The sequence below is a fragment of the Rhinopithecus bieti genome, unplaced genomic scaffold, assembly GCF_001698545.2.
Source record: "Rhinopithecus bieti isolate Rb0 unplaced genomic scaffold, ASM169854v2 scaffold_28016, whole genome shotgun sequence".
Classification (NCBI taxonomy): domain Eukaryota; kingdom Metazoa; phylum Chordata; class Mammalia; order Primates; family Cercopithecidae; genus Rhinopithecus; species Rhinopithecus bieti.
The window spans coordinates 1,286,568-1,305,374 of NW_016813202.1; the positions used below are offsets into that span (position 1 = coordinate 1,286,568).

Sequence of the window (18,807 nt, forward strand, 5' to 3'; positions counted from 1 at the left end):
AAGTAAAATTAGTGAAGTGACAATGGCAAGTTGGCCCCCGTCTTCATTCCCTCCAACAGAAAGATCAACTAGTAACTATCCACAGACAAAAATATGTTGGTGAAACTCCACAATGTAGGAATAAACCTCAGTCAATGCTTTTCTTCATTTCCATGGAACTAAATTTCCCCATTGAAAGCTAAAAGAAACAGTCTTGCTTTGACCATGCCATCCTTCCCTCTTCCCCAAGTTGGCACAGCACCACACAGGATTCCCCAGTGCTCATGCTTTCTATAGTCGGAAAAGAGATGTGAGGAGGTAGACATCTAACTTCTCTGACACTTCCCAGGAAGCCTACTCCACTCACACCTCACAGGGAACAGGAAACAGGAGGGTATGGCAAAGCCAGATCACCTGGGGTCAGGCTGAAACAAAGCAAGAAAGCAGAACCCACGGAGACCAGTGGGTAGATCTTGATGAAAGCTCAGTGTACCTGCCAGCAGTGCTTGATCAGAGATATCAGGTAATAGCATAGGTCACCTGCGAAGTCAAGCCGGTCACTCCCAGAAGAGGTGGGAAGGACTACTAGGCTTGAATCCGTGGATAGCCAGCCTCCATGTCCAGCCTTTGACCCTACCCCTAGGAGCTGCTCAGGGAATGAGAAAACCCTTTCCCCACCCACTGGCAGTGAATTTCCGCAACAGGTAGACACTAGATCTGCCATAAACTGAAGCTTAATGTTTCACACAGCCCCAAAGCCTATCCCTTAGACCCCACATAGCGAGAAAAACAATCACTGCAGCAAATTTTGACAATAAGCAGGTATTAGTTTTGCCACAATCGAATATAATATACCGAGCATAGCATTTAGTCCATTCATCACAATCCACTTAACTTTAGCTACACACTTCACTTTTCAAGGAACACATTGATCGAACATTAAAGGATGGAAAAAGATATTCCACACAGAAGGAAACCAAATGGGAACAAGGGTAGTGATAGCTACACTAGACAAAATAGACTTTAAGTCAAAACGTATTAAAAAAAAGACAAAAGAAGGGCATTATATAATGATAAAGTGGTCAATTTATCCATAGGATGTAACAATTATAAGTATATATGCACCTAACAGTGTAACAGCTGAATCTATAAAGGAAATATTAAAGTATCTGAAGGGAAAGGCATATTTCAATACAATAAAAGTAGAGGATTTTAATACACCACTTTCAGTATTGGATAGACATAAAATCAATAAGAATACATTGGACTTGAGCAACATTTCAGGCTAAATGGACCTAGCAGACATGTACAAAACATTCCAAACCAACAACAGCCAAATACACATTCTTGTCAAGAGCACACAGAACATTTTCCAGAATAAACCATATATTAGGTCACAAGGCAAGTCTAAGCAAATTTAAGAAGATTGAAATCATATCTAGTATTTTTCTGATCACAATGGGTTAAGACTAAAAATCAGTTAGCAGTAAGAATTTCAGAAAACTCACTGAAATTAAACAACATGCTCCTGAATATCCAATCAATCAATGAACAAAATAAAAGGGAAATTAATAAACACCTTGAGACAAATGAAAATGGAAACATAACATACCAAAAGTTAGAAATGCAGCAAAAGAAGTTCTAAGAGGTGAGTCTGTAGCAATAAATGCCTATATCAAAAAGAAAAAATATTTCAAATAATGTTACCCCTTAAGAAAACATAAAAAGAACAAACTAAGCCCAATGTTAGCAAAAGAAAATAAATAATAAGAATTATCACAGAAATAGATGAAATAGAAACTAGAAACTAGAAAGATCCATAAAACTATAAAACTAAGAGTAGTTATTTGAAAAGTTAAACAAATTTGACAGACCTTAAGCTGGACTAAGAAAAAAGAGAAAAAAAAAGAGAAAAGACTCAAATAAATAAATTCAAAAATAAAAGTGGAGACATTACAACTGATACCACAGAAACACAATCATAAGAAACTATTATGAACTATTATATGCCAACAAATTGGATTCCCTAGGAGAATTAGAAATAAATTTCTAGACACATATAACCTATCAAGACTGAATGACAAAGAAATACAAAATCTGAGCAGATCAAGAACAAGTGGGGAGATTGAACCAGTAATAAAAAAAATCTCTCGTCAAGAAAAGCCCAATGCCTGATGGCTTCACTGCTGAATGCTGCCCAGCGTTTAAAGAACTATTACCAATTCCCCACTGACTTTTCTAAAAAATCAAAGAGGAAAGAATACTTACAATGTCTTTTTACAAAGTCAGCATTACCCCTATACCAAAGCCAGACAAGAACATCACAAGTAAAGAAAACTACAGGCCAATATCCTTGATAAATATAGATGCATATGTTCTCAAAAAAATACTCACAAAATTCAACAACACATGAAAAGGATCCTTTCCCATGATCAAATAGGATCTATCCCTGGTATACAAGGATATATCCCCATTGAGAAATTATTAAATGTGATATGCCACATTGACAAAAAATAAGGAGTCATGATCATCACATTACATGCAGAAAAAACACTTCACAAAATTTAACATCCTTTCATGATTTAAAAAAACGCTCAAATTGACCACACATCTGTGGTCAATTTATTTTTGACAAAGGTACTAAGAATACACAGTGGAAAAAGAGCACTGTCATTAATAAATGGTATTGGGAAAACTGGATATTCATATGCAAAAGAAAGAAACTGGACCTTATCTCACACTATATACAAAAATCAACTCAAAATGGATGAAAGAAACATAAAACCTGAAAGTGTGAAACTGCTAAAACAGGGGAAAAGCTACATGACATTGGCCTGGATGATAACTTTTTTAGATTTCACCTCGAAAGCACAGGCAACAAAGGCAAAAATAAACAAATGGGATTACATTCAAATAAAAAGCTTCTTTAAAACAAAGGAATTAACAGAGTGAAGACACAACCTAGGGATTAGGAGAAAATATTTGCAAGCCATACATCTGGTAGAAAACTAATAAACTATATAAGAAACTCAACTCTACAGGAAGAAAAACAAGTAATCTGAGTAAGAAAGAAGTAAAGGACTTTCATAGATATTTCTTTTAATAAGACATACAAATGGGTAACAGATACATTAAAAAAGTTCGGTATCACTAATCATTAGGGAGATGCCAATTAAAACCACAATGAGACTTTACCTTTCATGTGTTAGAATGGCTGTCATGAAAAGCACAAAAGACTGGCATTGGCAAGGACTGGAGAAAAGGGAACTTACGCACTATTGGAAGAAACGTAAGTTAGTGTATCCATTATAGAAAACTGTATGGAGATTCCTCAAAAAACTAAAACTAGATTTGCCATATGATCTAGCAATCCTACCTTTGGGTATTTACCCAAAGATTTTAAATCAGTATGTTGAGGAGATGTCTGCACTCCCATGTTTATTGCAACACTATTCATAATAGCCAAGCTGTGGGATTAACCTAAGTGCCCATCAACAGATGAATGGTGTTTTGAAAATGTGGAATGTATTTACAACGAAACAGTATTCAACCTGAAAAAAGAAAGTTTATAATTTGTGCCAACATGGATAGAATTGGAGAACACATGCTATGTGATAAGCCAAACATAAAAAGGCAGATACCACATGTTCTCACTTATACACGGAATATAAAACAATTGAAGTTATAGAAGTAGAGAGTAGAATGGTGGTTACCAGAGGCTGGTGGGTAGAGGGGATGAGGAGATAAGCAAAGGGGTACAAAGCCTAAGATTGGAGGAATAAGTCTGTTTCTTTTTGAGATCTGTTGCATAGCATGGTGAATATAGATAATACTTGAGTACTGTACATTGTATCATTAAGAGAGTATATCTCCAATGTTCTCATCACGAAAATGTCAAATATTTAAGGTGATGGACAGTTTTATAGCTTAATTGATGATTCTACCTATATTTTTAAAAAATCACTTTGTACCTTATAAAACTATAATTTGTCAAAATATAAACTTTAAACAAAATCGACGAGGAATAAGGGATGGATGAAAAATAAAATGGCAAGATGAATACACATCTCTTCTGCAAGTTTTATATAGTTGCTAAATGTGGCCCATGAATTTGCCTGTAGCACCAGCAGAAAGTAAAAAAGGATGAAATACAAAATTTATAATCACCAAAATATGGACTCAAGCCACTTTTAAAAAGGTCACAAATGAGTTTTGAGAGAACCATTTTATGTGTCTCTGCATTCTCAGAAGTATGCTGTATTAGTCCGTTCTCATGCTGCTAATAAAGACACACCCGAGGCTGGGTAATTTATAAAGGAAAGAGGTTTAATGAACTCACATTTCCACATGACTGAGGAGACCTCATATTCAAGGTGGAAAGTGAAGGAGGAGCAAAGGCACCTCTTACGTGGGACAGGCAAGAGAGCGTGTGCAGGAGGACTGCCCTTCATAAAACCATCAGATCTCGTGAGATTATTCACTGTCACAAGAGCTGCATAGGAAAAACCTGCCCCCAGATTCAGTCACCTCCTGCCTAGTCCTTCCCATGACACATGGGGATTATGGGAACTACAATTCAAGATGAGATTTGGGTGGGGACACAGTCAAACCATATTATATGCCATTGTAATTTTCATTTCGTTCATTCACTATTTATACAATAATTATTTCTTGAACACCTTCTATTTGTTAGGGTTGTGCTGTTGGCTTGAGGATAGAAGGAATAAAACAGTGACGGGTATGGTGGCTCGTGCCTGTAATCCCAGCACTTTGGGAGACTGAAGTGGGCTGATCAACTGAAGTCAGGAGTTCGAGACCAGTCTACCAACATGGAGAAACCCCGTCTCTACTAAAAATACAAAATTAGCTGCACATAGTGGTGCATGCCTGTAATCCCAGCTACTCAGGAGGCTGAGGCAGGAGATCGCTTGAGCCTGGGAAGTGGAGGTTGTGGTGAGCTGAGATCGTGCCATTGCACTCCAGCCTGGGCAACAATAGTGAAACTCCATCTCAAAAGGCAAAACCATGAAAATAAAAAATAAAAAATAAAACAGAATCCATGTCTTACAGATAAGCAGGGTCTAGGGTAAAAGAATAATGACTGTATCTTTCTTTGGCTTTCATCACTTCATGTTTGAGTGAGGGGTAAGAAAACATGACAGGCAGGAACGGACTTGGATTGAGGTTGCAATAGGAGATGAGGCCTGAAGGAGGATTTGAAACAAAAATGAAGCACTAGTGTGGGCTGATAGTGCCTGGTCACAGAAACAGAAACACCATTAACTCCTTTGACTTGACTACATCTATTTCTAACTATAATCTGTCATTTAAGGATACCTCTAGGTGACCTGGACTCTGAGTTTGGGAGGTTTCTTGGATTCTTAGGAAATCATGTGGCTTTAGTGATAAAGTGAAGCAGGGTGATAAAAGGATGCAAAGTCAGCTGGTTTCAGAAAGGCTCCGAACTGTGTGTGTGTGTATGTGTGTATACAAATATTTATCACTAACAGAGTGATGTATACCTGGCTGCCTGATGAAAGATGACCCTTTCACCTCTGTAAATAACCCTTAAAAGCTATACATAAACTTTTAAAATTGCTTTTCCTCCTTTCTCCATCCAGAATTTATCTAATTTATCTTGGTCTTTTTGGGCTGCTATAACAAAATATCATAAACTGGGTAGCTTATACACAACAGAAATTTGTTTCTCACAGTTTTGGAGGCTGGGAGATCCAAGATCAAGATGCTGGTAGATTTGGCATGTGATGAGGGCCCATATCCTTTTTCATTTGTGGTGCCATCTTGCTGTATCCCCACATGATAGAAGGGGCAAGGGAGCTCTTTACGGCCTTTTTTTTTCCTTTTAGAGACAAATTCTCACTATTATGCCAACACTGGAGTGTGGTGGCTGCTCACAAGCACAGTCATCGTGCCCTGCAGCCTCAAAACCCTGGAATCAAGCAATCCTCCCACCCCAGCCTCCTTACTAGCTGGGACTACAGGTGCATGCCACCATTCCCATCTCTGAGACTCATTCATGAGGGCAGAACTCCGCCTTCATGACCTAATCTCCTCCCCCAAATCCCCATCTCCTAATATCATCACCTTGGAGGTTAAGGTTTCAACATACGAATTTTGGGTGTGCACAAATATTCAGACTGCAGCAGAGGGAAAGCAGGCAAAATAATTTGTTGCAGTGGTCACTGCTCCTGCCCAGTTTTCATGGCCATGTCTTCGGCCACTTTTAGCCATGAGCCCGTAGAGAGAGAAATAGCTCAAATTATAATGCTTGGGCCTAATGATGTGTATGTGAGTGACTTTAACCACCTGGACATTCAGCCTGTATTTCTAAGTGAAAATCATATCAAGAGTTATGTCTGCATTCAGAGTTTTAAAGTAAACAATGTCAGTTAAATAACACATTGTAAACCAAAAATAAAATTCAAACTTCCCCCATCCATCTGAATGGAACCCTCTTCTCCACCAAGCGCATTCCAAAGTTAACCTGAAAAACGAGTTCAGGCCATGATGAGAAGTGGGAGCTGGACATGCCTCATTTGTGCTCTCCTCCCTTTTGGAATTGCTGATAGAACAGACTCTAAGTCTGTTAAGAAACATTTATAGTCTATTCTCTCTGAAGCTACCTGGAAGCTTCATCTGCATGATAAATCCTTGGTCTCTACAACCCCTTATAGTTACTCAGACATTCCTTGCTATTGATAATAACTCTTTCAACCAATTGCCAATCAGAAATCTTTGACTCCGCCCATGACCTGGAAGCCCCGACTTCCAGCAGTCATGCCTTTCCGGACTGAACCAATATACATTTTACATGTATTGATTGATGTCTTATGTCTCCCTAAAATGTATAAAACTAAGTTATGGCCCACCACCTTGGGTACACGGTCTCAGGATCTCCTGAAGGTTCTGTCATGGGCCATCGGTCACTCACATTTGACTCAGAATAAATATCTTCAAATATTTTACAGAGTTTGACTGTTTTTATCGACAGCATGATGCCAGCATATGTGTTTCATTTTTAATTTGAAACAGTAGATATCATAGTGATCTTTTCTGGACTGCTTTTGAGTAGGAAGAAGAAGAGCAAACTCATTCAGAAGCCTGGATACTACACTTGCGTTATTTAACAGGGTCTGTTACTTGAAGTGGGGTTTGAAGGCTGTGTTGAGGAATAAGCACAAAGATCTTGGGCATGTTCACTAGAGAATAGCTTTCCCTTCTCTGGCAGTGACAATCATATCCCCACCCATTTTTCATGGAATGTTGAGAAGTTGGCACATCTTGAGTTTCCCAAGAGAAAGCAGCACCACTTACTTCTCTTTGTCTTTGTTTCCTCTTTCAGTCCCAGCAGAAGTGCATCGTGATCTTTGCCCTGGTGTGCTGCTTTGCCATTCTCGTTGCACTGATCTTTTCAGCTGTGGACATCATGGGAGAGGATGAGGATGGACTCTCAGAAAAAAATTGCCAAAATAAATGTCGGTAAGAGGTAACAAACAAAAATTCTCTTTTAGGGGGTGGGCAAGAAATCCAAAGAGGGCCTTGAATAATGGAGAAGAAAATACATAAACACATGTTAGTCATCCAGGCTCCCCTTGGCTTAAGCTGAGGCGTGAGTCTGTCCACTGGTGCTCTTACTTTTAGGCAAGTAATGAGTAATCATTGAATTCACTTTACAGTCTGGTCATATTCTCTTTTTTTTTTTTTTTTTTTTTTGAGACGGAGTCTCGCTGTGTCGCCCAGGCTGGAGTGCAGTGGCCGGATCTCAGCTCACTGCAAGCTCCGCCTCCCGGGTTTACGCCATTCTCCTGCCTCAGCCTCCCGAGTAGCTGGGACTACAGGCGCCCGCCACCTCGCCCGGCTAGTTTTTTGGTAGGCCGGGCGCGGTGGCTCAAGCCTGTAATCCCAGCACTTTGGGAGGCCGAGACGGGCGGATCACGAGGTCAGGAGATCGAGACCATCCTGGCTAACACTGTGAAACCCTGTCTCTACTAAAAAAATACAGTCTGGTCATATTCTCTACAGGCTGGTGGGCAACAAAAAATTTTTGTCACAGTCTGCATTTCTAGAGACCACTGTATATGAGGTTTGTTTTGGGTGTTCTGTGATGAGCCTGTAAAAAGGAGTGACCCAGTGGACAAAGAACGCTGTGCTAGTTGTTCCATCAAATGCCAGTTAAAAAATACATGTCTCAGGGAAAATTCTAACTTAAAGTTAGGGATTGAAGAAGTAAGTGTGTCTATGAGAAGACACAGGGCTCCTCAACCTGTTCCAATTTAGCACACAGTTTGTTTTTAATCTAGAAACTATAATAGCTTTACTCTTTTATGTATGCATTATGTCTCTTCAGTTACATTAAGTAGCATTTCCTGGGGGCCATTGCTGACCAGCAGAGACATCGCAGCGTAGTCTCAACCCCAGAAATCTCCTCATCAAACTCTTTGCTGAGCTGCTACTGTTTTTTCAGGTTCAGGGAGGGTGAAGAAAAGTACCAAAAACAGGCAGATAAATAAGAGGTCTATTTTTATATACATATTGCTGCAAAGCTGAAGTGAGGCCACTAAATTACAACAGTAATTATGAATTAGAGCTTATAATAAATTTAAATTGTTATATTTCCCCAATGGAAAGCATTAGCCTAAGACCCCCCACCACTTTCCTAACGTAAAGTAAACAACAACCTTATAATCTGTATGTGAGTTTTATCCTGGATATTTCGCTTTGAGGTTGAATATTCTGGCGCAGGAAATGTTCTGAAAAGACAATTGGCATTTTTTTTTTTAAACCTATAGTACCTTATAGTCTAGTTACTAGGCAACAGGCATTATATACAGAACAGAGCATACAAGAAAGAAATCAACACACATTTTAGATTTTCTTCCTTCATGTTAGAAAGGTATTCCATAATATTATGTAGCCATAAAAGGAACAAGATCACGTCCTTTGTAGGGACATGCATGGCTTTGGAAGCCATTATCCTTAGCAAGCTAATGCAGGAAGAGAAAACCAAATACTACATGTTCTGACTTATAAGTGGGAGCTAAATGATGAGAACACATGGACACATGGTGGGGAACAACATGCCCCAGAGCCTGTTGGAGGGTCGGGCGGGGGGAGGAGGGAGAGTGTCAGGAAGAATAGTTAATGGATGCTGGGCTTAATATCTGGGTGATGGGATGATCTGTGCAGCAAAACATCACCCACATTTCCCTATGTAACAAACCTGCACATCCTGCACGTGTACCCCTGAACTTAAAAGCTGGAAATAAAAAAAAAAGGTATTTCGTAAATATATTTACTTTCCAGACTGGATTTAGGTGAAAAATTGTTTCGTGATTACTGTAATGAAAGCAACAGAAGAACAGTAGATTACTGTCATCTTTTGCTAATGCTGTTGCATGTCAAATATACATAGACAAGGGGACCATGACTCATATTTATTGAGTGAGAACACACTGCTTCTCTCTCTCCTCACCTTAAAGTGAAGAGTGCTATGTATGTTAAATGCAAACCCGAACACCTAGAAAGCAATTTCATGGAGATCAAACCATAGCAGCTTCCTGAAAACAAAATGCCTGATCATTTCCATGCACATTACCAGGTATTGGTCATTTTCAACAGCAGTCATTTTTTTTTAACTTGGAGGAAGCTAAAATTTGCTTTAATTTTTATTTTTAACTCATGTAACTGGAATTGGGGTCTGGCTATTTCTTCTTCCAATCAGTAACTAAATTCTAATGACTTAATACTACTTCTCCCACCATCTAGAAAATGTTGTTCTAGCTGCTGCGCATTCTCTTTTCCTGTGGGTGGTTGGACTCACTGCCCTGGTTACTAGATAACATTGTCATACATATATGTGATATTGTATACGATATATGATTGTATATATGTATATATATGCATGTATATGTGTTTATATATGTATATGTGTGTGTGTGTGTGTGTGTATATATATATATATATATAGAGAGAGAGAGAGATCTTTTCCAAAACATATGTCCCCTCTAGGTCTTTCCTCTGCAGCTTCTTGCCCTGTGCCCTGGGTTTCTGTTCTGCATTCTCAGACATTACAACATGCGCTTCTTGTATGTCTGCCCTAGAACTGGTGTCTTCCTTCCCCTAACTTCATCCCCAGGAAGTTTCTGCCTTGGCTCCTCTCTCCAATGCACAGGATGAGGAGGTAGGGTTACTGCATCTCCTTATACCCCAATCCAGTTTCCAACCTGTTGTTTCACCACCTTTTCTGGATTATTCTCATTTGAATTTGATTCAGTCTTCCACAAGCTCTTCTCCTGATAGGGTCTGAGGACAGCTGTGGGCTTTAGGTCAGTGTTGACATCAGGGTTGACAGAATCCTTCTGGAAGTCATATTCTGCCAACGGAGGGTACTCCAGGTGGATGCGTTTCTGGAGTTCCTCGATCATTTCCTGGGGAGTGAGCCTTTTGTGCCTGGCTAACAGACCTCCACCCATCCATCTCATCCCTTGCCAATGTTTTTAGCAACTTAAGAATTTACTTCCCAAGACTCTAGCCTTGCCATTTTTTTAAGCAATTCAAATTTAATATCCACTTCACCCTCACACCTACCTGCCAGCAAGCAACTCCACTTCCAAGCTAGCCTAACACAGTTAACAACCATGGACTTTGAAATTAGGAAGATCTGAATTCAAATCTTGCTTCTACTACTTACTAGCTGTAGGCTTGAGGAAGATATGAATTGAATTATTTCATTCATCCCCTATCAGCAGAGCACCAAGAGACTGCACAAGGAGTTGCAGTAGAGTCGTGAGACTGTTGCGGCAATTTACGGTGGTCACAACTACAATGGGTGATATGGTTTGGCTGTGCGCCATTCAGACCTCAACTTGTATTGTATCTCCCAGAATCCCCACATGTTGTGGGAAGGACCCAGAAGGAGGTCATTGAATCATGGGGGCCATGTTTCCCGTGCTATTCTCCTGATAAGGAATAAGTCTCACGAGATCTGGTGGATTTATCAGGGTTTCTGCTTTTGCTTCTCTCTCATTTTCTCTTGCCACTGCAACTTTTCACCTCCCGCCATGGTTCTGAGGCCTCCTCAGCCCAGTGGAACTGTAAGTCCAATTAAACCCTTTTTTGTTCCCAGTTTCAGGTATGTCTTTGTCAGCAGTGTGAAAACAGACTAATAAAACGGGGATGTCAGAGAGGGTCTGGGAGAGTGACCTGACATAGTGAAAAGAATAAATTCGGCGTGGGACATCTCTTCACCCTTAATGGGTTATGAAAGCTCTTTTAATTTCATTTTCCTTAAAATGTTAGATTAAAATTCTGTCTCACAAAGTTTATGAGGATTCAGTAAACTGTATAAACCCATGGCAAAGCATCAGGAAACTCATTAAAAATAATATGCAAATGTTAATTATCTCCTTGTTCCTCCAGAGAGTCTAGAAATTCCTCTTCTCTATTCACAGCCTACTTTGTTTTCCTCTCACTTCTTCACTTATCCTGAATCTATCCTGATTTTAGTCTTTGGTTCTATGGAAATATACAAAGACAAATCACACAAGAGCAGAGGCTATGTAGTTACAGCTTGCTGCAGCAAGGGAGTCACCCACCATCAATTGTGTTTTGCAGAGACTCAGAGGCAGGCAGAGAAATGGGAAAACTTCGTAGTGGAAGAAAGAAGGTTCTAGGTGTGCTCTGATTAGAGGCTATCAGCTTGGGTAGGCTGTAGGTGGGATAACTAGAAGTGACATCCTATGTAATTGGTTAGAGGGTCATACTTGACTTTCTCTAGTTGATCCTGAATTGGAAGTAGGAACAAAAATTAAGGAAGATGTTGGTCATTGGTCAAGTCCTGGCCATTTGGGGCCAGTTGTTATGGAAATTATTATTTAGCTTCCTGGATTGTTACTAGAGATAGCAATCTGACTTCCTACAAGTCTCACTTACAGCAGACTGGCTTCCTGGACTGGTTATTGCAGATAAGGGGTTAGTTTCCTGGGCAGGAGCCTACAGATTGTGCAGCCTTCATATATGATTTGGTCATTGTCCATTTGTTTATTCAGTCTCTTACTTCCCTGAATCTCCTCCTCTGTCAATCCCTTCTGTCTTAATTTTCTTCCCATCCATTTGCCAGATCATGATTAGCATACCGCCATGCTTCCTGCAGCATCCTGAAGTCTCACTTGGATTTTTTTTTTTTTTTTTTTTTGGCCTCAATCTGACAGCCAATTCTTAAACTGGTTGACTCCTGGTTTTACCCATCCTTGTCCTCAGGGCAGCCTCAGCCATTGGTCCAGGCCCTCATAAGTCTGCAGGGAGAGTAGGTTCTGTTGTTCAGTTCTAGATTCCTCCAGGCAGTCACGCCCCTGTTAAAAGAGGTGAGGGCTTTTCGGAGATGTACCATTGAATATACTGGCACTGACACAGACCTGTATGAAAATTCGCTGGTCTACAGAAGTTCTTGAGCATGCCAGTCTCAGCTTAAACCTTTCTCTAGAAAATTCCAGTTCTTCCTCGCATGACCTCATCCCTTTCCTGAAGCTAACCTTCCTGGACTCCTTCCCAGACTTTACCTGAAGGAGGTGCTAACTCTACCCCATGATGCTCAGTTTCCAATTACTTTGTACCGAAGTCCACTGTGTTCTCTTTCTGCTTTTCTCCATGTGTTGTCACTATCATAAAGTGCTGCTTGCTCAGTTCAACCTTTGCTGAGATCTTATTACTTTATCATTAAACTCCCTCTGTGTGTGTAGCGCTCCTCACTTCTGAAAGTTGAAAGAATATCAACATTTACAGTCTGTCAGCATCTCATCACAGTTTTGACAGTCTCTCCCCAAGACCTCTTCATCTGGTGTACTCTTTCTTAAATATAGTACTTTAATTCATGTTATTTCTGCTAACTAGCCTTTCTGTCTTCTAATAAGATTCCCATTCCGATTCATTCTGCCCACTCAATGTTTTTCCAACTTTCATATGCCTCTCTAAAAAACATATCTGTCTCCCTATAAAAAAATTCTTATTTTTTTGTCTTGTTTTATTTCTTCCCCCCTTTGTATTATTTTGCTGCTAGATTACTGTACTAATAGTGGATACTTTTATCATAGTTTCCCTCACAAATCTACAAAATATCACAAAATATCAAAGGCTCTAAACTTATTTTCCAAATGTCTTTTAATGAGTCTCAGTTGTATTGCCCCAAAAATAAGATCTTTGGCCTCAGTAAATGACCTTTGTCTCTTTGTATTGGATTTCTGGGCACTTCCACCATTTCCCAATATGTTTTAAATGATTGATTTGGTCCTTATAACTTTAAATCTCCGTGTCACTTTGATTACCTGAGGGAGTGAAAGACACATTTTCTAGTTTCTACTAGTAACCTACATGTCAGTAGGCCTGGGACATCACTGATAAGTAAGGAAAGTTCAAACTGCTAGTTTAGGTTGCATGCATCCTGTGACTTGGTTATTTTGCAATTCGCTAGTGCCCCTAATCATCCTCATACCTCATTCTTGTGAGGAGTAACCACACACGGTGAAGTTTCCCATACATCATGTCCTCAGGGACCAGCAGAGACATTGGAGCTGAGCTCCAGGTGCTGCTCAATCGCAGAACACCTGCTCTCACATGAACACCCACCCTTTCAGAGGAGAAGTCTTCATTTTATATATATAGCTACTTCCATCTTCCCTACTCTGCCCACAGAGCTATCCTACATCAGTCATTTTCAGTTGCTACTCCCCCACTTATTAGAGACACTGTTAGACACTCACTAGAAGAGGGGCTTTTGTTGCTATTCCTCCCTGATAAATACATACAGAACCAGTCAGCATCCTTCTCCCTGACTTCAGGCCCAATCCTCATGACAATATGGAAATTAATTTCTGCAAAGTAAGATTAAGCAAGCTGAGTAAACATACTGTCTTGGGTGGGCTAACATTGCCGTATAATCATATCGATGAGCATGTGTCACCTGTTTTATCTAGGTAGTTATGGCAGCCCCTGTTCCGGACCTCCTCACACTTGCCTCTCATCTTCCTAAATCAGTCCCCATGCCTGGGTGGCTACCGGTCTAGGCTGGCTCACTCTTGCCCATATATCTTCACATCGGTTTTAGCTTGCTCAGTTAGTCTGAAGTATGAAGGAAATGGAACAACTCAGTCTGTCTATCTGTATCTGTATATCTCAGCCTCTTTCTCTAACCTGTCTAATCCCCATTATTCCGGAATCCAGAAATTTTCTTTCATCCTAAATTGAATAGATTTGGGTCTGTACAAAAGATGTTCCATGTAATCTTATAGGTTGAGTAACCAATGTATAAGTTTCCACAGCAGTTCTCCAATAAGGAGTGTCTTAGACCACCAAAGTCTGGTCACAGAAAGTATAGCAAGGGCCAAATTCACTTTGTTATATACCACCCTTTCACACACAGACTTTTTATGCATCCTTTCTAAATTTTCACGTTTCTCTATTAAAAAGCTGACTTATCTACTTTGTTTTCACATACTTTATTTGCTGAATCTCTTCCTCTGACCTATCATTTCTTACTCAAAAAATATCTACAGACATCTAGATTTATATCAATAACAGCTGCAGCTTCAGCATAGTACACACATAATTTGGTTCATCAATATATGACATTCCTAGAAGACAGTATTGAGAGACCACTTTATGTGTTGACAATTACCTCCTAGTATTTTGTCACTTTTCTGTTTAGTATCATGACCTTAGAGTGGTCTTAACAGAGTCAACTTGCTCCGGTGGACTTTAATCATTGTTTTCCCTTTTAATGCCCAAATTGTCACCACTTGGCCAGGAGAGCCACCTTTTGTAGTTTTTGACGCTGTTCCAGGTATCTCTGAGAGCAGCCTTGCTTTTTGGCAACAGCTAGCTTTTCTAGTGCTATTTTAGATCAGCTTGCTTTGAGACATGGTATTGTCTACTTTCAAATGAGCCCTGGTTCCTTTTCAGGAAGACTTCTATTAAAGACCAGAATCTAAGTTCTATGGGTGTCCTTATATTGTCATCCAAAGATATTGGTGATGGACACAGTGATACCACAGGAAACATTCTTAAACTGCAGTAATGAACAATTGTATGGTACTAAAGAATTGTTCAGCACTGACTGAACAGTACTTCTGCCTCCCTCCTTCAATTCACTCTTCTCCCTTCATTTCTTCATATTCCAGACATAAGCATGTAGACTATAGGGCCAGATTACCTGGGTTCGAATCTGGCTATACCACTTAGGAGCTTTGCAATCTTGGGGAAGTTTCTTGACTTTACTGTGCCTCATTTTATTTTCATCTGTATATTGCAGACAAGTATTGGGTCTTGTGTGAAAGGCTTCTGTAAAGACTAAATGTGTTAATGTGAGTACCTTTGATACAATAGCATCTGTCATATAAATGTTCAGTAAATATCCACTATTATTATTCTTACTAAGGGACAGAAATTTATTGTGGGCGTTTGCAGGTGTTTTTTTTTTTTTTTTTTTTTTTTTTTTACTTTCATCTTACTTTGCTCCAAGATGGGGAAGACCTTATTATCATTTTACATCCTTTTCTTAAACTATGAATTTTTCCCTTTATCTACATTAACTTTGATCTATTCTGCTTTGTATTGACAAACCCAACTATGTTTTTTTTTTGTTTGTTTTTTGTTTTTTTGTTTTTTTGAGACAGAGTCTCGCTCTGTCGCCCAGGCTGGAGTGCAGTGGCCGGATCTCAGCTAACTGCAAGCTCCGCCTCCTGGGTTTATGCCATTCTCCTGCCTCAGCCTCCCAAGTAGCTGGGACTACAGGCGCCCGCCACCGCGCCCGGCTAATTTTTTGTATTTTAGTAGAGACGGGGTTTCACTGTGGTCTCGATCTCCTGACCCTGTGATCCGCCCGCCTCGGCCTCCCAAAGTGCTGGGATTACAGGCGTGAGACTATGTTTTTAAATTACAGTGTTGCTCCCAAATTTAGAAGATCCCATTTGGTTTTGGCTCCTTATTTGATATCTGAGCACTCTTCTGACTGCCTAAAAAAGAAAAAGGAGGTAGTCTAACTTATTCTTCCTACCCCAGAGGAACTCCAAAGAATGGAAAAGGCTAGAGCCCTTGATACTACAAATGGATTTCTAGTGCACTAAATGAAAAATAGCGATGGAAAGTAGAATAAAGACAAAAACTATCTCTAGAGCCTTTTGTTTTATGTCCTCTCCTGTTTCTTCATTTGAGCTGACAGTGAGCCTATCGCCTATATAATATTCTGAAGTATTTTCCCTTTTATCAGTGCCAGTATCTATTTCTTCCGGGATTTTCTAAGATCTAAGGGGAGAGATAAGCATTTATGTTTAATTCACGATGTTAAACATAAGTGAGTCAATTGATCCATTTCTTATTGGCTCCCTGTCTTCTCCAGTTGTAAATCCCTTCCACTTCCCTCCCCTTCCCTTCCGTGGGTCTCTGTTTAGAGATGGCTTTGGTTGAGAAGATGGCGTCCACCTGATGTAACTCCTTCAGCTTTCTTTCCAGCTCGGAATCCCCCAAGTGACTTCATCCATCCTTCCCTCCTTCCGTTTTTATCTCAGAGGAGGAGATGTTCCTTTCCTTTTCTAAAACTAGCCCCTCTGTCAACACACTGGATCCTGTGGAAATAAATGAAGGCCAACCCCATGAGAAAAGCAAAGGTTATTTATTCTGAGCTTCTCTAACAGGAGACTCAGCCACCATCACTAGCATTTTGGCAGAGACTCAAGAGCTGGCAGAGTGGGAAAGCTTTATAATGAGGAGACATGAACACTACATGTCACTTTCCCTTTTGAGCCTCTGTGCCTTCGAAGGTCATCTGCATTCTCCCAGAGTCCTGAGCTGAAAGAACTTCATCCCATTTGGATTCTTCACTTTTTTGCCCCCTTTCTCCAAATGAAAGTCCATTTCTGTAATGGGAACTCTGGCCTTTTATTGGAGTTACCAGCATTTCTGTTCATTTGTTTGTTTCCCCGAATAGATCAAAAACTCCCTGAAAACAAGGAACCCAACTATCTGTCTCTCTTTGTGCCCCATGCAGTCTCTCACACCGGGCTGAGCAGCTACCTTTTTTGAAGTGGGCAGTAGTTTCCATGAAAATACAAGTATAAATTACAGAAAGAATAGTGTTCATTGAGATAATATGTATTATTACATTACTTTATTATTCCTCCATAGAATAATTTGCCTTAGATCGAACTGAGAATTATGAGAGAAGATACAATAGTTTATGGATTATTTATGTAAAGACTATCATGTAGAAATGAGTTAGAAAAAGAAACTTGCAGGGGAGTTGTTAAAATGAAATAGAATAGTCCGATGCTATACTTTTATTCTAACTGTCATTGAATAAATAACTGTTAATAATGACTGGAAATGGGAGACAGCTTGATTTTAAGTGAAGGAAAAGAGAAGTCTCCAAACACATTGAAATACAGATATTTTTATGCTTCTGGACTCTGCTCTCCCATGAGATGGCATGTGTTAATATTTTCATTTCACCATGAATCCAGTAAGATTCAGATTTCCTGAACTATGAGATTTGATTAGCCCAATACCCGAAAGTATTGTTTACATTCCACAGCTAAAATTTAAAAGACTGTGTTAAAAATAATGTTTCATCTTTAGCATTTAATATTTAAAGGAGGAAATCCGAGAGAGTGTGACACTCCATGATGGTCTATAATTACCACTCTGAGAAGCGGCAGAAGCTAATTATTTCAAAGTTTTGATTTTAATGAAACTTAATATACGATTAATGATGTTGACATTTCCTATCACCAGGTTTGTTCTCCAAAAAGATAATTTGAATGTGATATATATTTTTCAAAAGTTCACCAAACCCTTATAGGCACAATCATACCTGATAATCATGAATAGTGTTGAAAACAGAAAGTATAGCTGTGTTTTCCACAGACAGCCTGTTTCAGCTGTCTTGTCAGGAAGGGACCCTATGTGTAATCATTCTCGTAGTAACAGCTAAGGGCCCAACCTGAACCTGAGGCAATAGGAACATTGATGGAGTGAGTGGAGTGGGAAGAAAAATAAAGAGAAAACTGGAGTTGATGTGCCTAATGGGTGTTCTTATATTTTGGTTATAGACCTGTAATTAGAAATTTTTCTAATCAGAACTTCAAGTTAAAGTAATTGCCATGGTCACAAAGACTATATTGAGAAAAAGTTTTCAACAGAAAATCTGTTAAAGAACTCATAGGAACTCAGCTTCCAAAACCATAGAATTCAGACATTTAGAAGGCTGCAAGGTTGGAATGCAGCATTTCAGAATGGGTTTATGCTTCCGAGGGGATCTTTGAACTGTGAGTCTAAAAGCCATGGCAGCAAGCAATAAAAGATTCTGCAAACAAACCTGAACTACAAATCCAAAGCTAGTTTTCAGATGTGACTCACCCAGGGTGCAGGGATATGTTTGCAACGTGAAACTTAGGTTTAGACGACCTAGGATAGGTTTCCTGTTGTCCCGTCAGGCTGAGGAAGTCATCTCAACTCAGCCTCCGTACTCCTGTTTATAAATTACTGAGAAGTTTTCTTCCGTGCTGTAGTGAGACAGAAATAAGATAATGCATGTGTAGAAGATTGCAAAGTGCTTTACAAAGTAAGATATTATATGATTCGCTTATTTATTTATTTATTTGAGACGGTGTTTTGCTCGTGTTGCCCAGGCTGGAGTGCAGTGGCGTGGTCTCGGCTCACTGCAACCTCTGCCTCCCAGGTTCAAGCGATTTTTCGGCCTCAACCTACTGAGCAACTGGGATTACAGGCACCCACCACCATGCCCGACTAATTTTTTTTTTT

General features: G+C 39.7%; 1 protein-coding gene across 4 annotated transcripts in view; it reads left to right on the forward strand.

Moving 5' to 3' along the window:
* The window catches only part of PLD5 (phospholipase D family member 5), a 446,581-nt gene that overhangs the window by 165,758 nt on the left and 262,016 nt on the right, over positions 1–18,807 (forward strand). For 2 of the 4 annotated variants that reach the window (XM_017847817.1, XM_017847816.1), the window contains exon 2: positions 7,343–7,479. In XM_017847817.1, the coding sequence (XP_017703306.1) occupies positions 7,427–7,479 (53 nt within the window). In that variant the 5' untranslated portion in view covers positions 7,343–7,426. Of the gene's footprint in view, positions 1–7,342; positions 7,487–18,807 lie in introns of those variants that run through there. The other 2 variants (XM_017847818.1, XM_017847819.1) reach the window with 2 other exon arrangements.